This window comes from Eumetopias jubatus, unplaced genomic scaffold (assembly GCF_037043125.1).
Source record: "Eumetopias jubatus isolate StellerSeaLion01/CBP00866 unplaced genomic scaffold, mEumJub1_p1.0 scaffold_8, whole genome shotgun sequence".
Taxonomy (NCBI): Eukaryota; Metazoa; Chordata; class Mammalia; order Carnivora; family Otariidae; genus Eumetopias; species Eumetopias jubatus.
Genome location: NW_028274814.1, coordinates 63,332,706 through 63,360,599, shown reverse-complemented (window position 1 = coordinate 63,360,599; position 27,894 = coordinate 63,332,706). Strand labels below are relative to the sequence as shown.

General features: G+C 37.5%; 1 protein-coding gene across 2 annotated transcripts; it reads right to left on the bottom strand.

The window, feature by feature from the left end:
- Positions 1–27,884, bottom strand: SMCO2 (single-pass membrane protein with coiled-coil domains 2). Of its 2 annotated transcripts, XM_088025574.1 has the most exons (10): positions 27,869–27,884; positions 23,383–23,521; positions 20,723–20,840; positions 15,062–15,198; positions 13,723–13,872; positions 10,661–10,751; positions 7,521–7,577; positions 5,807–5,863; positions 4,616–4,791; positions 1–199 (listed from the first exon to the last, which is right to left on the bottom strand). In XM_088025574.1, exons 1-10 carry the CDS (start codon positions 27,882–27,884, stop codon positions 1–3), a joined length of 1,140 nt encoding a protein of 379 aa, XP_087881700.1. The 2 variants fall into 2 exon arrangements, with proteins under 2 accessions (XP_087881700.1, XP_087881701.1); XM_088025575.1 differs by lacking the exons at positions 23,383–23,521; positions 27,869–27,884 and having other exon boundaries at positions 7,521–7,630; positions 10,663–10,751; positions 20,723–20,818.
- Positions 27,885–27,894: the final 10 nt, after the last annotated feature.

The following is a 27,894-nucleotide window of genomic DNA, read 5'->3' as shown; positions in this document are numbered from 1 at the left end:
TTAGGAGGGTAACAAGTCTTCCACTTCCAAGTTCAAGAAAGGAGCAATTATCTCCCGTAGTTCCCACATTCTGCGGTGTCCAAGCATTGCTGGGAGCAAGCTTTCAAAGATAAATGTAGCATCAAAAAATAGTATGTAACATGAAAGTCCAGTGAAGGTGAGGACATAAAACATGATGAAAATCCTCAGTGCACGTTTCCTGCAAGGAAAGAGAACATCTGTGTTAAGAACATTCTGAAGAAAACCACACTGATGAGACTCCTGGTTCCTCCACCCAGTTAGTTCTATAATGTCAAGGAAGTAACTGAACTTCTCTTGACCTCAGTTGACATCCACAAAAGAAGGAGCTTGGACTAGTTGAGCACTTAAGTCCCTCCTACGGCTGGCATTGGAATTCTAAGGTTTTATAGCCATGAAACAATGAAACCCTGGAAATTATGAGACTCTTTCCTTTGAAATACTCTTCTCACACTCTAGCAGACTATTGACATCTTTTCCTCACTTGTGAGGTATATGACACAGATTTGGAGGGAAATAAAGGACCAGGCAGTTAGATTTTCTGGGGATATAAAATGCAATGTGACAAATGGAGTCTAGCTCTATCACTAGTTTTATTCTGGTACCAGACTTACCCTTTTAAAGTAATATAAACTTTCTCAAGTCTTTCAGGACTCCTCCTCCTAGGCTGGACCTATGATCTATTTCATTTATTTGCTTTTACATCCTTGCATTATTATTTTCTAATTATCAATGCAATACATGATTAGGGTAGAAGATCTGGAAGATCCAGAAAAACACAAAGAAGGAAAGAAATGCCACAGATAATCCAGCTACCTGGAGATAATGACCATCAATAACGTATTTTAGAAGAGAACATTTAGAGCACAGTTACACCTAGTTATGGATCTATTTTGTGATCCAACTCAGTGGATTCTGTAAACCTGAGCCAAGTTGTTTGGCATTATTGCCACTGCTTGTCTCTTGGTAGTTACACAAATAATTGCTTCTATTTCACACATTTTTTTAAAATTAAAGATTTATTTATTTATTTCAGAGAGAGAGGGGGAGAGAGAGAGAACATGAGCAGGAGGGGCAGAAGGAGAGGGAATCTCAAGCAGACTCTGCACTGAGTGTGGACCACCATGTGGAGCTCCATTCCACGACCCCAAGATCATAACCTGAGCTAAAACCAGGAATTGGTTGTTTAACCAACTACGCCACCCAGGTGCCCTATCACACATTTTATGAAAGAGCCAATGTTTTGAAAAATACTCTAGTCAGAAAAAGCTTTGAGGGCTGCTAAGATGAAGCAGAGATGCCCTGCCCTCAAGAAGTGCTAAATCTAGACGTGTTTTTTCTTATGAAAAGAAAAATGACTCACTACCAAAACATAGCTAGTAAATAAACACTGTTCTTCTTAAATTCTAAAATCAATCATCTTTGGAAATACCAAACTGGAACACTTTCAAAGAGAAACATTTTAACATTATGTTTTAAAGAGAAAAATAGTTTTTCTAAATTACAGATAATTTGGAAAACAGAGAAATGAAAAAATTATAATCTCATCACCCTAATACCATTAGCTCAGTTTTCTTTCTTTCTTTTTCTTTCTTTCTTTCTTTCTCTTTCTTTCTTTCTTTCTTTCTTTCTTTCTCTTTCTTTCTCTTTCTTTCTTTCTTTCTTTCTTTCTTTCTTTCTTTCTTTCTTTCTTTCTTTCTTTCTTTCTTTCTTTCTTTCTTTCTTTCTTTCTTTCTTTCTTTCTTCCTTCCTTCCTTCCTTCCTTCCTTCCTTCCTTCCTTCCTTCCTTTCTTTCTTTCTCTTTCTTTCTTTCTTTCTTTCTCTCTTTCTTTCTTTCTTTCTTTCTTTCTTTCATTTTGTATTAATTTTTTAAATTTTTTGTTTTGTTTTGTTTGCTTTGCTTTTGGCTTACAGTGTGCTCTTCCAGTTTTTTCTTTCCTTCACCGAACACTCTAGGTATGGTTGAGTTCAGATTTATGTATTTATTTATATTGACTTATCTTTCGGATTTATTTTTTAACACTACTGAGTCATTTGATTTTGATTTACAAGTCAATATAACTTAAAATATTTTTCAGATTTTCTATTATAAAGCAAAAGAACATGTGCAATATTTATTTTTTAAAGTGTAGACATTTTTCTTTGGAAAACATCATAGCTACTAATTCAAAATAATTTCTTTGAGGGATGCCTGGGTGGCTCAGTCAGTTAAGCATCTGCCTTTGGCTCAGGTCATGATCCCAGGGTCCTGGGATTGAGTCCCGCATCAGGCTCCCTGCTCAGTGGGGAGCCTGTTTCTCCTTCCCCCTGCTTGTGCTCTCTTTCTCAGACAAATAAATAAATAAAATCTTTGAAAAAAACAACAAAATAATTTCTTTCATATCACTTGTGTGGAACCAAATATTAGTGTCATTAAACATTTTATTCATTTTGAATTTACCTTCTTTAAAGAATAAAAATATTCCTTTGACTTTTTAAATACTGTTTATGTATCTATTTACATGTTTATTTTTCAAGATTAGCCATGCATAAAACCTTTAATCTTTTCCAAAATGTTCACATTATTTGTGGAAGGTCTATAAGGGAACTGTGGAATTGGGGATTATGACAGGAAGAGGTACCCTCTGAGCCTAAAAACAACAAAACCGATACATAATGATTAACTAAGTCTGCAAGATAAACCTCCTCAAAAAGATAATGTATAAACCAGTACATTTCCAGTTCTTCGAAAGAAATTGGTCAAAGCCTTAGGCGGTCTTAACTAGAATATAATGATGTGATGAAAGATGGCCAACTGAACTGGATTGTAATCTGCCCATTTAACACAATCAAGTGATGATCAAAAGGCATTTACTTACTTGTTTGATTTTTGAGATATAATTTGCATGCCATAAAATTTACCCTTTAAAGTGTATAATTCCATGGCTTTTAGTTTATTCACAGGATTGTACAACCATCACCATTATCTAATTCCAGGAAATCGTCATCACCCCAAAAGGAAACCTGTACCCATGAACAGTTACTCCCTATTTCCCACTACCCTAAGGCCTTGCAACTATTCATTTACTTACTATCTACATGGATTTTCCTATTTTGGACATTTCACAGGAATGGAATCATGTAATAGGTGGCCTTTTGTGTCTGACTTTCTTTCATAATGTTTTCAAGGGTCATCCACATTGTAGCATTCATTAGCATTTTGTCCTTTTTTGTGGATGAACAATACTCCATTGTATGGATATACCACATTTTGTTTACCTATTCATTAGTTGATGTATATTTGTATTGTTTCTATTTTTATGAATAATGCTGCTATGAACATTCATGTACAAGTTTTTGTGTGGACATATATTTTCAATTCTTCTGGGTGCATACCTAGGAGTGGGTCAGATGGTAGTTCTATATTTAACATTTTCCAGAACTGCCAACCTGTTTTCCAAAATGGCTGCACCATTTTACAATCCCTCTAGCAATGTCTGAGGGTTCTAATTTCTCCACATCCTCTCCAATGTTTGCTATTGCCTGTCCTTTCAATTATAATTATCTTAAAGATGTAGAGTGGTAGCTCATGATTTTGATTTGTATTTCCCTAATGACTGATGGTGTTGACTATCTTTTCATGTGTTTGTTGGCCTTCTGTGTATCTTCTTTGAAGAAATGTCTATTCAAGTCTTTTGCTCATTTTAAAAGTTGGGTTGTTTCCTTTTCTGTTGTTGAGTTATAAGACTTCTTTATCTATTCTGGATACTAAATCCTTAATTTCCAGGGTTCTGAAAAAGTTGATTCTGACTATTTTTTTCAAGCTCTTTCATTGATTTTTATGGAGGAAGAAATTTTCTGGGGTTTTTACTCCACTATTTTCATTGACATCCCTCCTCACTTATTAATTTAATATCTGCTCAGCATGGTGAAGATGTTTTATATTTTAGGTCCCAAAATGATGAAGATACCTGCCGTCTGGTAGCTCATGGATTATTAGGAGGAGACAGATTTGAAATAATTTAATTGCAATAATATACTGTGGGTTCTATGTCAGGATTATGTGTAAGGTAGAGTGCACACACAAGAGAGGTTGCTGAACATTCTACTTGGATTGGTAGTTGGGGCTAAAGAACCAGAAAAGTTTTTTTAGAGGAGGGTATTACTCCAGGAATATATGATGGTGTGGCATCTTCAGAAAGGGATCCAAAGAGTCAGAATTTGCTAAGATGTATGTTTTTAATACCATACAAGTGAGAGGCATCCTGTCCAGTGAACAAAGGTTTTCAAATCTGCTTAGCAGGAAGGTTCCTTTGGTGGAGGTAACTGCATCATAGATTGCAGACACCATCTTTTAAGATTTATGTACACATAGTTACCTAAAGCAATAATAAAGAAATCTATATCTATATATCTAATGTAATAGATCTACAGCTAAAAATAATATGAAAAACACTATGACTCCAATAAACACATAGACTTTTAAAGAACAAGAAGAAATAATTTATAAAGGAAGGTAAAACAAATTTTTAGTCATTCCTTGAAGAAATTCATCATACTATGCTTCATACATTTTGGGGCCTTTGTCCAGCCCCAAAGTCCCCTTTCTCTGACTTACCACATTGTAATGCTGGCAGGAGTGTTCTGGACTAAAGGGGGTGGTGGAGCCTCAGGAAGCTGGGGCTCAATTTCTTCCATATCCATTTCTTCAGGACTCTGAAAGTCTGTTTTCCTTTCTTGCCCTTGGTACATTCCCAGCTTTGTACTCAGCAGAGTCATGTCTTTGTAAAAGTTCTGAAAAAAATAGCAATCAACTGTCACTTAAAAAAATGATTTTAGAGGTCTGCTAGTCTTATTGTAGATGATGCACGGTGCTTTTCCTCCAGAACACCTCAGGAGCCCACATTGCCAATCCCATGTGAGTCACATGAGGAGATCATTGGCAAGTGCATACTCACCTAGTAGAAAGAAACTTAAACATTCACAAAATAAGGTAGCAGCATGGTAGACCCACATGCTAATCTCTAACTACTGACTTATTCATGTAGGAAGATAATTATCCTTATATTGAATTCATCTGTTCAATTTGTTCATCTATGCAAAACATATTGATTCCCACCAGGCACTATTCTAGGATACTGTGGTTAACAAAATTGATAAGGAATGTGCATTCTATTACATGTGCATTTTCAAACCAAATGGATAAGGAATTACATGCACGTTTATAGGGACTGGGGGAAAAGCAATAAACGACTAAACATATATATATATATATATACACACACACACACACACACAGACACATTAGATATTATAGATTAGGATACATGCTAAAGAGAAAATAAATAAGATAATGATATAGAGTAGCTGAAGTTTGTTGGTGGGACACCTACATCAGATAGGTAGGACGATTAGGCACCTCTGAACAAGTGACAGGTTGACTCACTCATTCATTGCTTCTTTCACCCATTCACATTTACATCAACATATTGTGGGAGGAGTTCAGGTATGGAGTTATTTTTCTGGCTAGGGGAGATTATGGGAGGTCTGGAAGAGGAGATGACATTTGAGCTGAGCCTTGAAGAATACATAAACTGTCGACATAGAGGTTTAGCTGTAAATGGAGGAGATGTAGAAGCAGACCATGAGATGTTCTGTCCACCCAAAGCAGAGGGCCAGGAAGGGGAGAAAAAAGTGATAATGAAAGAGAAAGAAAACAGTAGGTGGAAAACCCTAACTTCTAGAAAAAGAATTATCCCTATATTTAGATTTTATCATTATTTGAACTTGAGTAACTGTGAAATCTTACCTTTATTCTTGCAATGAGTTTCTCCTTTAATTCATGAGCTTCATTACAAGCAGCTTCCTGAAAAGACACCCACAATTTTGGGTAAAATAGAAATATATTTTTCTGGTTTATACCATAAAACCTCACTCAGGTTGACACCACTTAGTTGTAAAGTGGCTTCTTTGAAGCTTACTTTTACTCAGTAAAATCTTTCCTCTTACAGCAAATTCATAATATAATCATGATAAATTGCAGGAGGAATAACTAAAAGATTAGTATAATTATTTTTAACACTTTAGAAGTATAAATTTATACAATAGCAGCTTATGATAAATCATCTTTTTCTCTATTCATTATTCTTTCCTTGTGCCTTAAAAAACTTCCAAGACACTAGGGGCTCCTGGGTGGCTCAGTTGGTTAAGCGTCTGACTCTTGATTTTGGCTCAGGTCATGATCTCAGAGTTGTAAAATTGAGCCCCATATTGGACTCCATGCTGGACGTGGAGCCTGCTTAAGATTCTCTCTCTCCCTCTCCTTCTCCCTCTGCCTCTCCCCACACCTGTGTGCATATGTGTGCTCCTTCTCTCTAAAAAGAAAACAATCTTCTAAGACACTAGCTGGACAAAAAGTATGTTTCAGAGAAAAAAAGAAAATTGTATTTCTTTTAAGTATTTTAAAATTTATAATATAAGTTCTTGTTATGTTAGTTTGAATATTTGGACTTTATAGTTTAGCAAAAGAGCTATCCACAAAAAATGTCTGGTTCCTCTTTTCTTCCCATCTCATGTAGGTCATCATCAGGTAGAGATAACAGATGGTTTTGGGTGGTTTCTATCAGTAAGTTCAAGAGCCAGGCTGAAAGCAAACTTTCTAAGACATGGATGCCAATTATACATATGTCAGGGGTAAATAACTCTTGTAAGGTTTTTGATTAATCATTCTATAATAGACCTGCAGGATACTTTGAAAGGCAAAACTATAGCAGGAAGAACAGTGTTCTGGGATTCAAGAAAGATGGGTGCTAGAGGTGCCATTTCTAGAAATTTTCCTTAAACAAGTACTTGCAAAAGCAAGCAAAGATATGGATTGGTGAGGCAAAATTTGTAATAGCACACATTTATTATAAAGCCCCAAATATGCAGTGAAATAAATTTAATAAATCCAAAAATCAAATCCTGCATTATATAAACAGTGAAAAGGTAAAATGGCAACTAGTGGCATAGAAAGTTGCTGAAGAAAAATGCTAAGGGAAAACAGCAAGTTGCAAAACAATATATATAATATAATCCTATTTAAATTATAACAACAACATGTAAGTACCTGTATAGGAAAATTTAGAAGAACATAAATATAATAAAATATTCACTGTGTTTATCATTGAGGAGTGGGATTATTTTTCATTTTCTAAATGAAATAGTTTTATGTTTTAATTATTAAAATAAGCATGCATTACTTTTGTTAGAAAAAATACACATATTTTCATTTTTTAATGGGAGAGCAAGAACAAGACTAGTCTTTTCATCTAGAAATATGGGCAAATCACGTCATGTTTTTGAGTTATGCTTTTCTCCTCTGAAAATGAGGGTATAGACTACAAGACAGTTCCCTGCTAGGTCTAAAACACTGAGTCTATCTTTCATCCAATTTTGGATTCCATTCACTAAAATTCCCTAGATCTGAGATTCCCTTGAAGAACTGGTTTTCTTCCTTAATTGTAACACCATTATGTCATTACCTGGACATATTTGTTATCTGTTTCTTCTATTTGCTTTTTAATTTCCATGATCTTCTCCTTTAAAACAAAAGGGCATAAATCAAAAGTTTTAATGAATGATGTGTGGAATTGAAACAAAGTGGAGATTTTTAGAGGAAAGCTCATTCATGATCAAAAAGTTTGAGATTTAATAGCAACTGTTTTTGTGTGTTTTTTTTTGATACTGCTCTGGGTATTGATCTCCAAAATCAACATTAAGTTGAATCAACAAGATACAGTTGTCCACATCCTACGTTAAGTGGCCCTTGAGCTAGGCATTGTGCTCGTTGGAAACATGTAATGAGCATTTGCCCTCAAACCGCTTCCAGAAAGGGGCACCTGGGTGGCTCAGATGGTTAAGCGTCTGCCTTCAACTCAGGTCATGATCTCTGGGTCCTGAGACCCGTGTTGGGCTCCCTGCTCAGTGGGGAGTCTGCTTCTCCCTCTCCTTCTGCCTCTCCCCCTGCTCATGCTCTCTCTCTGTATCTCTCTGTCTTAAATGAATAAATGAAATCTTAAAAAAAAAAAAAAGCTTCCAGAGAATGTATAGTTACACCCTTCTTTTACCAAGTTCATCCGTCACCAACCCCTGAATTGTGTGACTTAATTATTTAGAAAGGAGTTGTGATCTTCTAATCACATTTTACTTGGTACCCTGGTTTATTTATATAAAAATATCTTTACACGGTACTTATCTAAGATAATTGTATCAAAGATAATAGATAGGAGACAGTTGCAGAATGAAAGTCTGTCATTCATATCAAGTCATGTTGATATGGGGATCTCAGAAAGCTTCGTGAATTTGGGGGTTAAATATCAGGCAACAGCCAAAGGCCACCTCAAAGTCCTTTCCTCATCTTAAAATTCTTTAATTTTGTTTCTGCTGTGTGTGTATTTTTAAAGTGATTTTACCGATTTTTCCCTCCTCTCTCTTTCATTCCTTTCTGAGTCGTTCCATTTCTTCACAAGATATAAATGAGCCAATACATGTGGTTTTATTTTAACTTTATTAGCTTATTTCTCCTTTGCCCGCACCACACTTTGGTTGTTGTTTCCATATCTAAAACTCTCCATTTCCCTTTACCAGAGTGAACCTACAGCCATTCCTACTGACTTTGCTTCTGTAATACTTATATTTAAAATTTCTATTTTAGGGACGCCTGGGTGGCACAGTCAGTTAAGCGTCTGCCTTCGGCTCAGTTCATGATCCCAGGGTCCTGGGATCCAGTCCCGCATCCAGCTCCCTACTCCATGGGGAGTCTGCTTCTCCCTCTGCCTGCTGCTCCCCCTGCTTGTGCGCTTGCTAGCTCTCTTTCTCTGACAAATAAATAAATAAAATCTAAAAAAAATAATAAGTAAATGAAGTTTCTTATTATATTACTGCATTTGCTTTTATGTGGCCTTTCCCATCACCCTTTAGACTTATTGAGGACAGACCTTGTGTCCATTTTTAAAAAGTCATGTGTATTGAGGTATAATTTACATATAGTAAAACTCACTTTTTAAAGGTGTACTGTTCTATGAATTATGACATAATCAACAGAACAAGATATGTAATATTTCCATCATACCCCAAATTTCCTTGTGCCCCTTAGTCAATCCCCCGCTCCCTTTCCCCAGGCAATTCTAGCAACCACTAATCTCTTTTCTGTTCCTATAGTTTTGCCATTTTCAGAATGTTATGTAAATGCAATCATGAAGTATGCAATCTTCTGGATCTGGCTTGTTTCACTCAGCATAATGCGCTTGAAATTATTTCATGTTGTTGAATGAGTAAGAAGTCTATTCCTTCTTACCGATGAGTAGTATTCTATCATATAACATGTACCACAGTTTATCCACATACCTGTTGGTGGATATTTGGTGTGTTTATAATTTTTAAGTCATGCTGGTTTTTTTTTTAAGTGCAAACAAAGCTGTGCATCTCCAGGCCAGAGAATCTCCATATCTATTTGTCATGCCTTCCCTTTTCATATTATCCCAAGCCTTTGTTGGTTTCTTTTTTAAATCCCATTTTCATTTATCTTTGTGCTCTTCTATCTTTCTCCTCATTCCTTTGATGTGCATTCCTCCCTAACCCTACCTTCTACTGAAATCCACATCCCTGTAACACAGCTGACTCTTGGAGAAATTTTCCAAGGCAGAATATTTCTTGGCCTTGTCCTCTTCCCTTTTCTCATAATTTGCAATTTCCAAAGCCCAAAGATAGTGAAAAAAACTCGTGACTTTTCATCCAGCTAAAAATGAGGTTGCTACTTCAAAATTTTGGACTAAATCATGGCTAAAAGTATTCCCCCTTCCCCCCCCCCCCCCGTGTTAAATTTGTGCTGATCTGTAGTTGGCTTTTAGTATGTGAGGGGTCTAAGTAAACATTACCTTCCTGCAATAAAAGAGACATTTCTTCTTTATTTCCTCCAAAATTCACTTAATTTAAGCTTTTTGGCTTGAGCTAAAGCAGAGGAAGTAGATAGACACGGGTTTCTCCTTTCTTAGAGAATTGTTTTTCAAAGGCATGAAGTTTAGAAACACTGTCAGCCAGGGCTCTGAAGTCTAATTCTTATCCAAAGTTGGTCACTACCTTTCTAACATCCTATGACTCTTTAAAAAAGGGAAATTCAACCTTTCTCAGAAAAGAGTCTCTCGGCAGTGCAAGGCAAGAAAACAACAGAAAAACTGGAGATTGTGAAAACCAACACAAGAACTCTTCATGAAAGCATCAAAGATGAGCACAAATATATCTCTTACATTTTAAGGTTGCAGTTATTCATAAATATTTAATCCCTGGATATCTTCTTGAACTGTTAGGTGCTGGGATACAAAGATCAAGAAGAGAAGTCTTCTGTTAAGGTACTCATCATGGTCTTAAGATGGCATCAAGATATAAGCCTATCAAACTGAGTTTCTAGGTAGAATTAAGAACTTGTCTTTTTGCGTTGTCAGAGAATAGAAGTGGTGGGACCCACATGACAGGTGCTCAGACCTGACCACCAGAGAGCACTCCTCCTCATGACAAAAGATGGGTTTTAATTCTTATTACGGTCGGTTAAATAATAGAAGGGGTGGGAAATGGTGGCAGAGTCCCCACAACCTCCCCGATTATCTTTTCCAAGCCTCCAGCTTACCTCAATGTTTGCTCCCTGATCAGGGTCAAGGTCTTGGTGTGACTCCAGCTTTCCAATTTGGTCCTCCAGACACATCACCTCATTTAATAAGCTGCGAACAGATCAAGAGATGGACTAAGTCCTATGGATTAAGAAAAATCACCCAATAGACAATCTTTTTTGATTTTTCAAGAATGATAGCCTATTCTTACATAAGAGGACTCTTGCGTTGTGGTTGTGTTGGAATGGGATGTCACAAATGCAATGCAAGAAGGTAGAAAACACTAAATAATCTAGATAATAGTAAAGAAATGTAAGGCCTAATTGGATACAGGAGCAGAAAATTTAAATGATTAAAATGGAAGCTTAGCTAAATTTCTAGAAAAAAAAAACCCACAGAATATCTTTGGGACTTACGACTAGGCAAAGATTTCTTAGACTTGACACTAATAACATTACCTATAAGAGGGAACATTGATAAACTGGACCTCACCAAAATTCAAAGCTTTTGTTTGGCCAATGACTCTGTTAAATGGATTCACTTGTCAATATCTGGCAAAGGTCTTATATCTAGAATATATGAAAACTTCTTAAAACTCAACATTAAAAAACCAAACTATCCAATTCAGAAATGAGCAAAACACATGCACAGACATTTCACTAAGGAGATATATAAATGGCAAATAAAGACATGAAAGGATGCTCAGCACCATTAGCCATTAGAAAAATTCAAATTAAGACTATAATGATATATTACTACAAATTTATCAGAATAGCTAGGATGCAAAACAGTGATAATGCCAACTGCTAGTGAGGATGTGGAGAAATTGGATGACTCAGACATTGGTGGTGGGAATGTAAAATGGACAGCCGCTCCAGAAAATAGCTTGGCACTTCCTGTCAAAACTAAAAACAGACTTACCATGTGACCCAGAAATTTCATTCTTGGGCAATTATTCCAGAGAAATGAGGACTTATTTTCACACAGGAATTTGTACATGAATGTCCAAAGTAGCTTTATTCATAATAGTTGAAAATTAGGAATAACATACTCGTCCTTTGATGGGTGAATGGTTAACCAAACTCTCTCTCTATATATATATCCCCATACCATGGAATACTACTCAGCAACAAAAAGAAAGGAACTATTGATATACAGGCAACAACTTGGATGAACCTTAGGAAAATTATGCTGAGTGAAAAAAATAAATCTCAGAAGGTTACATAATGCATGATTTGATATAGCTAACCTTTATGAAATAACATAATTATAGACATGTGGAAATGATTTGTCATTGCTGGAGATTAGGGGTCAGCTTAGGTGTGGCTACAAAGGGCTAACACAAAGGAGTCTTGTGCAATGGTACAACTGAGATTCTTGATGTGGTGGTGGCTATGTAAGGCTACCCATATAGTAAAATTGCACAGAACTATACACACACTCCCATGCACAAGTGAGAATACATATAACTGGTAAAATCTAAATAAGCTCTATTCATAGTGCCAAGGTCAGTTTCTTGGTTTTGATGGTGCACTAGAGTTGGATAAGATATTACCATTTGGAAAAGCTGAAGGAAGATGAAATGGGCAAATTCCTCAAAAAATACAATCTACCACTAACATATACCCAACGGTTCAGTAGCCTGAATGGCCCTATATATCATTAAAGAAATTAACTTTGTAGTTAAAAGTTTTACTCTAATGAAATATCCAGGCAATATGGCTTTGCTGGTGAGTTCAATCAAACATTTAAGGAAGAAATTATGCCAGTTCTACACAAATTCATCCAGAAAATAGAACAAGTGGGAAAATGCCCCAATTTTTACTATAAGGCAAGTTTTCTGATACTAATACGTTACAAGAAAGAAAAAGGCCAATATCTCTCATTGACATTCATCCAAACATTCCCTTTTAGTAAACAGTATCCAACAATATATAAAAAGAATAATATATTATGACCAAATGGGGTTTATTCTGGGAACTCAAGGCTTGTTCAACATTGAAAAATCAGTCATTATAATTTGCCATATCAGGAGACTATGAACAAACAAACAACATGATCATTCATAGATGCAGCAAAAGCTATTGAAAAAATTTAGTATAATACCTGATTTTAAAAAACATCTCAGTAAACTAAGAATAGAAAACACTTTCTCGATCTCAAAAAAAAAAAAAAAAAAAAGCAAAACACCTTACATCACAATGCTTTTACTGTAGGACTGAAAACAAGGTAAATATGTCTAGTGTCTGCTGTCATTCCTCCTATTCAACATCATACCCCAAGTTCTAGCCAATATGATAAGGCAGCAAAAAGAAGTAAAAGCTATGCAGATAGAAAAAGAAGATATAAAGCTCTCTCTATTTGCAGATGACATGATTATGTGGAAAATCCCAAATAACTTACAAAACTACTTGGAGCTGATAAATGAGGTTAGCAAGGTCACAAGACACAAGACCAATATACAAAAACTAATTGCATTTCTATATCCTGGCAACTAATAATTAGAAATTTAAAATTTTAAAGTATAATGGCACCAAGAGCACGAAATACTTAGGCACAAATCTAACAAAATGTGATATATCTGTACCCCGAACATATCACAATACCAATGAAAGGAATTTCTTTGACTCCAAAGCCCCTTCTCTTTATACCAGTGACTAGAAAAATAATAATTACTCTTACCTTTTCAGTTTCATCTTAAAACTTTCCACTTAAATTCAGAAATGCATTAATTTAACAACCATACTTTTTAATACTTTTTTCATATCGTTGGCTCCCTTTGGACAATACTGGCTAAAGCTCAAGGGGTTATTGGAGACTCGAAGTCCTTCCTTTGTTGACCATTAACACAGTTTCAAAAAAAGCCTATGAGAGAAGTCCTTTCCTTGAGAGAAGAGAGAGCAAAGATGCAGATAACTTTGCAACAGGCTTTGAGATTTTGTGATATTGACTTCAAAACGTAAGACTTGGTACTTCTTATTCTGAAGATATGCCTAAAAGACTTTACCACCTTAAACCCAGAGTTTCTGAAGCTATGAAAATTTTCAATATTTTCTGACCAAACCCAATACCCTAAAATTACCTCTTCATTGTGTTTTCTGTTAGGTTTATTTTTTGTATAATATTGTTGATTTTCTCCATCCAGCTTATGTGATCAGCTCCAAGTTCTTTCACTTGTAGACCCATCTGTGTATTCCAGTAGTTTAGCTGGAAGAAAGTGTTCTCCTGACTCCTGCAGAAATATTATTATGATCAGTTTTAAGGTAAGAAATGGGAAACATCTTCAAATGGCCCAAAACCTTCTTTCTTTGAATGGCAAGTTGGTATGCTGATTCATTTCCTGTCACCAAAATGGGCCAGGTAAACAGTTAGGCCTCAAGAAAAAAGTTTGAGCACTTATTTGATATCCATTTTAGCTGATCTTCATAAGACTGGAGAAAATAAAATGTATTTTACATTTAGTAAAAAATAACGATATATTTTTAATTTTCCTGCATGGAATGAATGTTAAGAATTACACTATCCTAATGAATATAAGGATAGTGATCACATCTTGTTAGAAGCAGAGAGCTATGCAGCAGGGGAAGGGTCTACAAGAGCTTAACAATACATTTCTATTGATAATTATAATTCTTTTCTTTTTTTAAAAAGATTTTCCTTATTTATTTGAGAGAGAGAGGGAGAGGCAAGTGGGGGAGGGAGAGGGAGAAGCAGACTCCGCACTGAGCAGGGAGCTTGATCCCAGGACCCCAGGACCCCAGGATCATGACCTGAGCTAAAGGCATATGCTTAACCCACTGAGCTTCACTGAGGAGCCCCCATAATTCTTTTCATATCCAGAAAATTATCTGAGAGTGACAAGATATGCATTAATTCCAGTCTCCAAAGAAGAGTTTGCAAAGAGAAACCCATGGCTCGGCCCACGTCTGTAGAAATACATCTACTCCATATTCTTACTAGAATACGTAGGTAGTTACTTGTGCACATGAGTGCTTAAAGGTTTAAGACATATGGATTTTAAATCTTCCAGGCTTTCCCTAAGTGCTCTGCTAAATTTCATTTTCTCCACAGAATACTATTATTTTATTTTTTTCTTTAAAGTTTGACTAACATACAGTGTTATATTAGTTTCAAGTGCACGATATGATTCAAGAGTTCTATATGTTATTCAGTGCTCATCACAATAAGTGTACCCTTAATCCCGTTTATCTATTTTACTCAGCCCCCCACTCACCTCTCTTCTGACAACTACCAGTTTGTTCCTGTACTCAAGAGTCTTTTTTGTTTGTTCATTTGTTTTTTTCTTAAATTTTACATATAAGTGAAATCCTATGGTATTTGTCTTTCTCTGGCTTATTTCACGTAGCATTGTACCCACAAAATATTATTAAATGATTCCTTTTGCATGTGTCAAGGCTTACAGTTCAGGGATGTTCTCCTTGGAAAACTGCAAAGATGTGGATACATGAGGATCCTCTTGTTGGACATGATTTGTTTCTTGCTCATTCTGTTCATTCTGTAGGTCCTGGTGATGCTCAGCCTCCAGCTCCAACATATTCTGATAAAGATTATGAAAGAAGCAAAGCAGAAAAAAAGGGTTATAACAAGAGGTGATGATCTCTTTAGCTTATTTATGTGCTTTTCTCTGGGGGCAAGCACATAGCCCTCTCTGAGGCTGGGGCTTCCTACTGCATTTATAAAATAAGTAGACATGCCCTCCCGCTCCGTTGACAGAGGAAGGCTGGGCGGGGATGCATAGAACATCAGTGGCCTCATGCAGAGGTCTTTTCAGTGCTGATGAGTAACAGAATTCCACCTGACCATGGACTCTAGCACCCCACTCCAGATGACTGGTTTCCCAAAAAGTCAATGTGAAAGGAAAATAAAAGGGGATAGAACTGTTTTATGTTAAGAGAGTCTAAAGAGATATATAACAGCTAAATACATTGCATAAATCTTGTTTCAATGCTGATTTTAAAAGTACAGGCATTTTCTGGGTTTTGGCACCAAAAAATTTTTAAATAAATAGAAGTATGGGCATTTGAGGGACACCTGAAAAAATTAGAATTCTCAGAGAATTGAGGATAGTAGGTTACATCATGGAATTATTGTTAATTGTCCTGACGTGATGATGGAATCTTGGCTATGTAGAAGAAAGTCTTTATTTTTAAAAATGCTGTCTGAAAATAAACAGGGATAAAGTCTCATGCTGTCTTTGACCTACTTTTAAATGGTTCAAAAAATTCCATCTATTTACATATGTAAAGATAAAGCAAATGTGACAAATGGCAACAATTTTAAAATCTAAGTGTGAGAATATGGTTGATCTTCATATAATTCACTTAAGTTTTTTTTTTATTTAAAATTTTTCATAATAAGAAGTAATAAGGGAGGGGAAGCCTACTCTTATCAGCTTGACCCACAAAATTTGTTTCTTTGTTTCTTTATTCTTTGCCTTTTTCTAGAAAAATATTCAAGTCATTTTCTGGTATTTCACTTCTATGCATGCACAAAATTGACAGTAATTTATCTTTGAACATTTCTCTTCTTTAGTAATGACATTGTGAAATATTTCTCTGTCCTTTGAAGAAGTTTGGTCTGAAATCCTTGTGTTTCAGCAAAACTATTTTTAAACTGGAAGGAGAAAAAGTTGGAGTGCAGATCAGGCTGTTATTGAAATGTCTGGATAAGTTGCTGGCCACATTCACCAGGAATAACTAACATTCATGTAACTCTTTACAAACTTCTTTCATGTGCCTTCTTTCTTTTAATTCCCATGATAGACTTGAGGTAGATAAAGTCAGGTATTGAAATCCCCTAGGTCAGTCACATTAATGAGTAGTCCAAGGTCATATGGTGTAGTGAGTTAAGTGGTCACTCCAAAAAAGATATGTCCATATCCTAATGCTAAGACCCTGAGAATGTGACCTTATTTCAAAGAGTCTTTGTGGATGTAATTGAGTTAAGGGTCTAAGACGAGATTATTTTGAATTACCTGGGTCCTAAATCCAATGACAAGTGTCCTAATGAGAGACAGAAAGCACCTACACAGAGGGGGAGGTCATGTGAAGACAGAGGCAGTCACGTGCCAAGGCATGCCTGGAGCCACCAAAAGCTGGAAGAGGCAAGGAAGGATTCTCCTATAGAGTCTTCAGAGGGAGTGTGGCCCTGCTGACTCTTTGATTTCAGACTTCTGGTCTCTAGAACTATGAGAGAATACATTTTGTGTTGTTTTAAGTCACCAAATTTGTGGCCATTTTTTACAGCAGCCTTGGGCAACTAGTACATATGGCCAGTAAGTGTGTGGACTAGAGCTTGAAGTAGATTTTCTGATTCCAACACCGCGACTATTTTCATCTTATCTAGTCCTTGGATTCACGTTAAGAAATATCTAGTCCCTACCACTATCACTTCCACAACCCAGTGGCACCTTACTAGTGAGGTAAGGTTTATCATCACACTTACAGATGAACAAATGAAGGCTAGATTTTCCAAGTACTAGATGACTCCACTATATCTTACTTCTTTGTGAATAAACAGCATTCACAATTTCAATTTCTTCCCACCTAATCTTTTACGAAGGCAGTAGGAACTCTGTGATATAGAGGAAAAACACTTCATTGGGTATGGAGAACCTGAGTTCTAAGCCTTGTTCTATTCCGGTGGATCTTGGGCCACCTAACCACTCTGAAGCTCAGTTTCCTGTTCTGTAAGAAGAAAAGGGAACCAGATCATCTCCAGAGTTCTATGTCCAAAAAATCTACAATGACATTTCTAGTTTTCATCAATCATTTTACCATAATGGTTAGCACACTGCAAAAGAGTCAAAAGTCAGGAAGTAGAAATAAAATATTTTTTAAAAGCTTCAGGATTGAACAAATAAAGAGTTGTGTGTGTGTGTTTTCATAACAAACTGAAAGTGTGCTTGCATGATATACAAAGCCTACAGGCATTACTTTCCATTTTTGTGCAGCTCTTTGAAAAGCTCATATGTCTCTGAGTGTTCCACAGGCACCTCAAACTCAGCAAGCAGAGAACTGAACTCATCATATTTCCTCTCTACCTTGTCCAGGTTCCCATCCTTACATATGTTTCCCCGATTTATCCAGATGCTTCTGCAGGAAGCTGGAAAGGAGTCCCTGAGTTTGCATGGCAGATATTCTTTTCCCTCTTCATTACTCATGTCACATCTACTTGGTGTCCAAGCCCAATAGCACCTATCTTTTATACCTGTATACTCTTCTCTCCATCTCCATGGCTGTCAGTCAGTTCTTGCTGCGGTCCTCACCACTTCTTGCTTCCTAGCGACATCCTGGTTTCCAGCCTGCATCCTGTGCTATCTCCACCTCCTTAGGGTCCTTGCTGCTTGCTTGTTCATCACGCCTTTTCTTTCACACTTCCTCTCTCAGAACACAAGTTCCCTTTGGCCTCTTTGCCTTTGCATGTACTGTCCCTTCTTTCTAAAATGCTTTTCTTCTATCCAGTTTATCCTTCAAGACCCAGTTTTCATATTCCTTGTTATCGGCTTGTAGAGCACCGTCATGTACTTTGTAGCACGTCTGCTACTTCTAACGTGGATTTATCAGGCATAGCCATTTTCTTGTCTGAGTCCCTACTAGTGTGTGAGCTCACCGAGGGAAAAGATTTTAGACAGAGATATCCTCAACACTTTACAGTGCCTAGAACACAGTGGTTGCTCAATACGTGGTATTAGAATAAATAGACGTCCGATGTTCACTGCAGCACTATTTACAATAACCAAAATATGGAAGCAACTTAAGTATACATCAATATATGAATGGATAAAGAAGATGTGGTGTCTCTCTCTATATATATACACACATATACACATATATATGTGTGTACACATACACACACACACACACACACACACACACACACACACACACACGCACAAAATGGAATATTATTCAACCATGAAAAAGAATGAGATCTTGTCAATTGCGACAACATGGATGGACCTAGAGGGTATTATGCTAGGAGAAATAAGTCAGAGAAAGACAAATACCATACGATTTCACTTACATGTGGAATCTAAAAAACAAAACAAATGAATAAACAGAACCAAACAGAAACAGATTTATAAATACAGAGAAAAAACTAGTGGTTGCCAGAGGGCAGGAGTGAAGTAGGGGAGGGGATGGAGAGGTACAAACTTCCAGCTATGAAAAAAAATAATAAAAAGATTACAGAAGTAAGGAAATACATTCTGCTTGTGAGAGATGCAGAGAAAAGCAGGAAATAGGAAAGTCTGCTCACTCACTGGGCACCCGAAATCAACACTATACATACCATTCCAGAGATTGGAAAATGCGAAACCAGAGCAAACTATTCACTTCTAAACATTTTGATGGCTTTGATGGTTAGATATGGCAATTTTGGCAGCCTGGCTAAGGTCTATTTTGTTAATTAAACCAACTGATTTTTTTTTTAAAACTTCTGTTAATTCTGTCCTTTTTCTGAACCTTTAAATAGTATGGTCTTATTAAAAAAACAAATGTGAGATTATACAAATTAAAGACCTTCTGTTTTGCTTCCAGAGAATGAGAAACCGTTTCTTTCCCAAGAAGTCACATATTTGTCCTTTTATTGGCAAAGAGGAGAGTTTATTAATACTTCGGTTAATTACGTAATTGCACGTGATTTATTTTTATGTAATTGTAGAATTTGCCACATAAAGAAATATAGCCAAAATTTTTAAAAAGCCTTTTGGCAAACCTTGTACTCTGACTTGGAGTTTGTAAGAAATAGTCTTTTTGCCTTATACCCTGAGCATGTGGACTATTTGGTAAAAATAATTCACTCTTACAGAGTGAATAATTTTATTCTCTAATTAGACTTACTCTGATCTGATCTGAACTGGGTCAACAGGTGATGTTCACTGACAGACAGGATTCAGCAGGGCACATTACACTGTGCATTCAGGGAAGGTGTCCTGGCAAAGTGGGTTTAATGGTAGCAGCCCCTGCCTGGAGGCCAGGGACAAGGCCTGGACAAGGCCCCACCCCCCAAAAAATCAGATGATATTATTTACAGAATAATACCTTCAATTCCTGTGTCCCCTAAGATCATAGGGCCTCATACCTCAATTGCCCTATTTCCTTTTCTCATCTTCAGCTTTCCCCAAAACCCCATCCCTAAGTCTCCCCTTCTCATTCAGTTCCTATTTTTTTTTCCCGTAGAAGGTGTCTGTCTGTATGTCCTTTCACTCCTTGTCTGTCTCATTTTATCTATTCTCCACATCTCTAATTCCATCCCCTCATGCCTTCTAGCCCCTTCTATTTCTTTGTTTGCTTACTGAAGAGTCCTTAAAGATAAGGTCCAGTTTAGGATACTCTTTGGTGGCCTTTCCTTCTATGGATTGACAGAATTAGTCATCCCTGAATCCAAAATATATTCAGAGTATTCAAGTAGACAATGAGCTCGATCCTGAGCTTCCTTTTGGGGCTGCATAGGCCTGGGAGTGGACGTTCCCACTCTATCCTTCCCTTATGTTTTTTGGACTGGTTGAAACCCGTGGTCAATGGCCTGGGGAATCTATGGAGAGATTTGCTCAATGATAATAAACTGTCTCAGCCATGACTTTGCTTTGATCTAAATGGTGGTGAAAACATAAACCCTTTCCAGAATAATCTCAGGCTTTTGTTGAAATTTCCTCCATTCCACGTCAGCTGGATGACTGAATTTCAAAGACAGAGAGATGTTCAGACTGAATGAAGAGTAACTAGATCTCTCTCATGCTTCCTGTTGGAAGACAATCTGTGAGCAGGGGGCAATTTGACACATGGCAATTTACTCCGAGGTGAAAAAGGTCACAGTGTTTTCACAAATCCCAAGGCCTGAAGTAACATATAATGTACAAGTCATTGCGTGGGAGGGTTAGCAAGTCCCTCATGTGAGAGCAGCAACCCTCAGAGTAGACACTACCTCCTTCCTGGTTTCAAGCTCCAAACACCCTGCACCGACCACAAGGAAACCCTCAGGTATTTCCTGACCATGTTGAGGTAGGAGATGTCAAGTTACTCTCTTCACCCAGCGTGACATTTAAGTCTCCCCCTTACCCATTTTGTAGTCTCTGTCTCATGAAGGAAGTCGGTTTGCAGCTTTTTGGAGAAAATGTTGTCCTTATCATCCGATCTGTCCAAGACGTGGTCCATTTTGGTAAAATCCCTTAGCAAACTGTAAGCCACACAGTCAAAACAGATGCTGTTATTATGCTGTAGGTGTACAATGTAGGCCTGCCCTAAGCATTTCTGGAGGGAGAACACTGGACTCTTTCCCGGCCCCCAGGAGCACCCGCTGCCCCTGTACTGATCCGATCCTGTGTGAATCACGTCGGGCGCAGTATGCTGCACAAAACAGGAATGGAGGGGCTGGATAAGTATTTGCTGACTGAATCTAGAAGTGATTTAACAGTGAGATTTCAAATTCCAAAGCCATTGCAGCTGTGTAGCTGTGTGTGTGCAAATGTGTGCAAAATAAACAAAAAATAAGTAAATACTCTTTAAAAAAAAAAGTAGAGTTAAAAAGTGCCATGTAGTTCAAAGACCATGCAGAACGGACTAAGTCTGTGATCCCATCTTGACCTCTAGGCCCCAGATGTCCTCCCCACATTTGCTAGTTTCTTCTTTCACAGAGATTCCATGCCTAAATAAGCAGCTATGTTTATGTAAATATACATGTCTCTTAAATAGGTGTGAGAGAATATTATACACACTATTCTGTACCCTATATTTCTTTTTTAACAGCCTCTTGGTGTCCATTTCATTTCAGTACATGCAGAGCTGCCTCATTTTATTTTTTTTTTTTGAGATTTATTCATTTATTTGAGAGAGAGAGAGAGAAAGACCACAAGTGGGGGAAGGGGGAGGAAGAGAGAATCTCCAGCAGACTCCCCACTGAGCGTGGACCCGGGGTGTGGGGCTTGATCTCACAGCCCTGAGATTATGACCTGAGCCAAAACCAAGAGTAGGACACTTAACTGACTAAACCACCCAGGCGCCCCTGCCTCATTTTTAAAAGTGGTTACATGGTACTCCATTGTGGGGCCATATGCTAATTTGTGAATCAGTTCTTTATTAATGCATACGTAGGTTCTTTCCAGTTAATTGCTACTACAAACAGTGCTGTAATGACCATCCCGACACATCTATGTGTCGATGTATATGTGTCCAAGTATATCTATTGAATAACCCTAAAAATAGAATTGCTGGGTCAATAGATACATATGTTTTCAATTTTGATAAATGCTACCGAGTTATGCCTTAAAGAGGATGAACCCATTTATACTTCCAGCAAAAATGATGAATGTGCCTGTTTTCCACTCTTTTTCTACAATCATGTATCATTAAAGTTTTTAATCTTTGCCAATTCCATATGCTTAAACTGATATCTCATTTTAGTTTTAATCTTTTTTTATTAGTGAGGTTAAGCATCTTTGCCTCTGTGTATAAAACTCATCTGTATTTCCTTTTCTACGGTGTGTTAATATCCTTTGCCCATTTCCTGTTGGACTACTGTTATTTCCTGGAGGGCACCGTGTGTGTATATGTACACACACACACACACACACACACACACACATGCTCACACACTCACATATACTTCTGAGTGAATCACAGTCAATTTGTGATGGAGGTCTATGGTGGGAGTCTCCAGTCTGTGGGTTTTCAACCCGGAGGTGGGGCGCACTTTACACCTACCCTGCATAGAAAGGGTTTTGGGAATCTATAAATATTCCTATAGACTGAATAAATATTGCTTACATAAATAAATACTGCTCAGTTTCCAAATGTATATACAACTCTTATTAATAAATTACAAATGCATTTTAAAAAATGAAGGGGGGGAAACCAGAAGGGGGTGACAAACCATGAGAGACTCTGAACTCCGAGAAACAAACTGAGGGTTCTAGAGGGGAAGGGGTTGGGGGGGTGGGTTAGCCTGGTGATGGGTATTAAAGAGGGCACGTATTGAATGGAGCACTGGGTTTTATACGCAAACAGTGAGTCGTGGAACACTACATCAAAAACTGATGATGTACTGTATGGTGACTAACATAATAAAAAAATTTTTTTTAATGAAAAAAATTATCTCCCCTAATACAGTAAGTTATGTAGTACCATTAATGACACTGATAGATTCATCTTCACTTGTGGAAATAATTACTAATAATTCATAATCCTATATTAAAGGATTATTTAGCTATTTAAAAAATAAAAATAAAAACATCTTTGATGTCATAATAGCTTTTTTTGACATACAAGGATTCTGGAAAATCTTTTACTTTAATAAATTTCACCCTATTTAAAAAGGTTGTTAACCATTGGTTTATATTATAACACATTTTTATCATGTACTAACAAACGCATATGTATATTTACATGAACCCTTTGTGCTTTGTCTACTATACAAAGCATTGTAAATGGTTTATATATTTTGCAGGTGAAGATAATAAAGGCACAAAACAATCAAAGTATTTTTGCAAATTGAGATTAGAGCCTTGACCATTTCTATTCAGCTGATGTCTACCTGGTTCATGACCGTAGGTCCCTTTAGTGTCTCACAAAAAATATTCATGAGGTCAAAATTAGAAGAATCGTAGAGAAGACGGTTAACCCCACCCCGGAACTTGGCAGTCTCGTTATTTGCATCCTGCTGTCCCGAGGAGGTGTCCGGACAGGACCACAGAAACTGCCCCCAGGGCCCAGGCTTCACTTACTTCTGCATTGCACCTTCAGCCACATCCATATTTTGGAGAAAGCCATTGTTTTTCTTGGTCAACTGTTGTTCCTTCCCAACTGTCATCATCTGCAGAGATGTCCTGTCACTTAGCTTCATGAGCGCCATTTCTTCAGCACTGCAGGGACAATGATGGCAACAAGATGGCTTTCACCACAGGATTGGCAACTATATGCCCTTCGCTGATACACTGAGAGCAGGTGTATTAACCCTTCTCCTACCCAAACTGGCCTTCAATTGTAAGGGACCCCAGAGTAAGTTCTTAAGTTACTCTGTTCAAATATATACAGGAAAGTTTCTGTGTGTGGCTGTCCCTTAGGACATCTCTGGTGAACATGAGGGTTGTCTGAGCCTGCAAATGTGTATTTTGAATCTTTGAATGGGACTATTAGAGAGCAATTTAAAAGAAGCAGGCTAGGGAGATGGGAAACTTCACTTTCATAATCTTTTTCTGATCATATATATATGTACATTGTAAAAAAAAATAGAAAAGGAGAAAGAAGGAACTAGAAATCAGTGGTACTCTGGAGATAACCAGAGATACCAGGGAGATATCCAGACAAAACCACTGTTAATATTGTGTTGTATTTATTTCCATTTCTAAATTTGATATTTCTTATTCTTTTCCTATTGTTGACAAATAGGTTATATCTAAGTTTTTACTAATATAAATAATATAGTAATGAATATCCTTGCTTAGTAATTTTCAGTGTATCTCTATTATTTACTTAGGATACTTCTTTAGAAGTAAAACTACTGAGTCAAGTGTATATGCTTTTTTTTTTTAGAGAGGGAGAGAGCGTGGGGTAGGGGAGAGGGGGAGAGGGAGAGAGAGAATCTCAAGCAGTCTCCACACCCAACATGGAGCCCAATTTAGGGCTTGATCTCACAACAATGAGATCATGACCTGAGCTGAAACTGAGTCAGTCACTTAACTGACTAAGCCGCCCAGGCACCCCAAAGTGTATATGCTTTTCTAATTTTATTTATTTATTTATTTATTTATTTATTTATTTATTTATTTAGAGCAGAGGGAGGGGCAGAGGGAGAAGGAGAGAGAGAATCTCCAGCAGACTCCCCACTGAGCACGGAGCCTGACACAGGACTTGATCCCATGACCCTGAGATCATGACCTGAGGTGAAGTCAAGAGTCAGATGCCCAAACGACTGAGGCACCCAGGTGTCCCTGTAAAGATTTAGAAAAATATTCCCAAACTACTTTTCTAAAGTTTCAACCACTATCCACCACCAGCAGCTGTACAGGAGAAGGGGAACTTTTGTTCCAGCCAGGCAGGCAAGTGTTAGCAGGTGGCAGAGGAGTGAACTGTTAGAGTACTGAAGTGGTGAGAGATAGAAAGGTGGAAGGAAATAGAAAGGGGGTAGAGAGGTGTGAGACAGGTTCTAGAAAGCTCATATGAAAAGCTATAAGAAAGGATCCATATGAAACATAACTCCTAGTTATTGGCAGGAATCACAAGGAGTACCCACCACCAAACAGGAGGAAACTTTCTCCTCTGGAGTGTGGCCTGGCCCTAGGGCCCTAAGAGACAGGGTCCCTGAGGGACCAAGGGTACTATAGACTCATGGGAAGGAAGGGATAAGCAGGGATTTCCCTGGAAGAGGAATGGTAGGAGTATCGAGGGTTGGGGAACCCAAGATTTTGGAATGATCCGGGCAGCCAATGGCCTGGTCCATCACTCAGTGGCAAAATTCCGTTTTGTGTTTGACCAGTGTGGGGATCTGCAGTGGATGTGGTACAAAGGGGACTCCTGTGAAGGAGGAGGAAAGGGAAAGACTAGAACGTTTGCTGTGAGATAGCTCCATACTTCTTAACTTTGAGTGTGACAAACAAGAATAAAAATTTGATCTCTTTCAGGAGAGACACTGTGAACTGCCCAATTTCATCACTGTTCCTATCTGGACAGTTTCATCTGTTTCCTGAAAATGTTAAGCATTACTAAGGCAAATGCAAGCTCTGAAAGATGAATGGCCATGAAATCTGCCTGGTTTCATGTCTCTTTCCTGTCCAAAAATTAGAATACTGTGCAAATAATATTTCCTTATTTTGGTAATTTTTTGACATCCTAATAGCTTCTATTGGGTGATTTAAGAGAAAATCTGCTTCTCTCAGTTCAAGTACCTACACAAATTCTACGTCCATACATTTTCTCTTATTTCAAATAACAGAATCCTAATGATGGCTTATGTTTGTACAGCTCCTAATAGATTACAGTGCCTTTCACATATTATCTTATTCAGTTCCCACAACAACATGGTGAAGAAGGGATTATTCCTGTTTTATGTGTGTATGGTCTGAAGCTCTGGGAGATGGTGTGATTGACTTAGAGTCATACAGCTGGCTAACTAGCAAAACTAGGACTCAGAATTTCCATGTCCTCACAGCTACTTGTAAGGGATTTCTCCTCCACCCTGATCTAGACCAGGGCTCCCCTATAAAACTTCGTTATGTTGGAAATCTCTATACTGTTTAGTACAGTAGGCACCAGCCCCCTGTGTCTATTGAGCATTTGAGATGTGGCTATTGCAACTGAGGAATTGAAATTTTAATTTAACCTAAATAAATTTAAATTCAAATAGCCATGTGTGGCTGGTGGCTACCATATTGAACAACTCAGAATTTTCTAGACCAGGAATCAGCAAACTATAACCTGTAGGCCAAATCCATCCAGTCACTTGTTTCTTAAATAACATTTTATTGGAACACAACCACACCCATTCCTTTACCTATTGTCTATGACTGTTTCTGTGCTGCTAAGACAGAGTTGAATGGTTGCAAGAGATGTAAATTTGGCACACAAAGCCTAAAATAGTTACGAACTTGATCTTTACGGAAAAAGTTTGCCAACCCCTGTTCTAGACCATCACATTCTTCTGGGTTGATGGGTGTTTTCTACAATGAATCAACTGGATGTAGTGAATAAGAACTTGAGTTTTGGAGAGTCAGGCTGAGTTCATATCACAGCATCAACCCTTAGCAGCTGGGCATAATCTTAATATCCTAGGTCTTACTTTTCTCATTGGTAGAATTAAGCTAACATTACTATCACTAGTGTTACGAGAGTTGTGAGGAGTAAATCAAATAATTCCTATTGTACTTAACACAGTGTCAGATAGATGCAAACACTTGGCAATGTTATCTATTGAAATAAAAACAGTAGAGATGGGAGCTATTGGTAAGGTTTCTTTAGCTCCAAATAGAATAATAATAATAATAACAACAATAATAATAATGCTTACACATATGCAGCACCTTTAGTTTATAAAAAACTTTCACAAAGTTGTTTCATTTGATTCTCACATCTGCCCTGAATGGTCAGGCAACCCAGGCAGATCTTATAAGTTCTATTTTTTAGATGTAGAAACAGACTCAGAGAGGGCCCCTGATTTGCCCAAAGTTTTATTGCTAGAAAATGGTAGAATCAGGACTTAAACCTGCAAGTTTTGGTTACAAGTGTGGCAATTATCCTACTATTATACATACATTTGATGCCCAATATGTTTTAATGGGTTACTTAATAGCCTTCTCACCTCAAAAACAAGCTACTTTTTAAGCTACCTTTTTTTTTTTAAAGTAATCTCTACACCCAGCATGGGGCTTGAACTCAAGACCTGGAGATGAGGAATCACATGCACTACTCACCAACCCAGTCAGATGCCCCTGAAGCCAACTCTTGACTAGTCGTATAGCTTTGGTCCTTGCTACTCAAAGTATGGTCTGCAGACCAGCAGCATCAGCATCATCTGGGAGCTTGCTATAAACACCCAGAATCTCAGGTCCTACCCTAAACTCACTGAATCAGCAACTGCATTTTCACAAGATCCCAGGTGATTCATATATGTATTGAAGTTTGGAAGTATTCAAACTCTAGACCTTTGAAACTCGAATCTGTCTTCTCCATCCTACACCCTATCTCTTCATTCCTGTATGTTTACACCACTAACCTCTAGGATTGTTTGGTACAACTGGAATGAATCCCTCCTCCCTTCCCCAACCTCATCAAAACCTTTAAAATTACAAATTTGGTGGGGCACCTGGGTGGCTCAGTTGGTTAAGCATCTGACTCTTGGTTTTGGCTCAGATCATGATCTCAGGGTCCTGAGATCGAGCCCCATGTTGGGCTGCATGTTCAGTGCAGAGTCTGCTTGGGATTCTCTCCCTCTCCCTCTCCCTCCGCCCTTCTGCCTCTCCCCTGACCCCATGCTCAATCTCTCTCTCTCTAAAATAAATAAATAAATCTTTAAAAAATATAAATAAAATTATAAATTTGGACAAACATTATTCAAAAGGAACAGATAAACTATTTTAAAAGACAGCTTGTGAAATCTGTCACTTACATTTCATGGGGGACTTTCCAGGCCTGACCACTCAGATCACCCTTTTCAGTACCTGTTAGCCAGACAATTTGGGTTCCCAGAAATTTTAAAGCATGGTTGAAATAATCAAGGATTTGATGTCACCATAGGCTTCTGG

What these genes read in the sequence shown, in the direction of transcription:
- SMCO2 (XM_088025574.1), bottom strand. An exon ending in AAGGAGAACATCCCTGAACT is followed by an intron (nt 13,873 to 15,061) that starts GTAAGCCTTGAC and finishes ATATTTCTGCAG; the next exon opens with GAGTCAGGAGAACACTTTCT. An exon ending in ACAGAAAACACAATGAAGAG is followed by an intron (nt 10,752 to 13,722) that starts GTAATTTTAGGG and finishes ATCTGTTCGCAG; the next exon opens with CTTATTAAATGAGGTGATGT.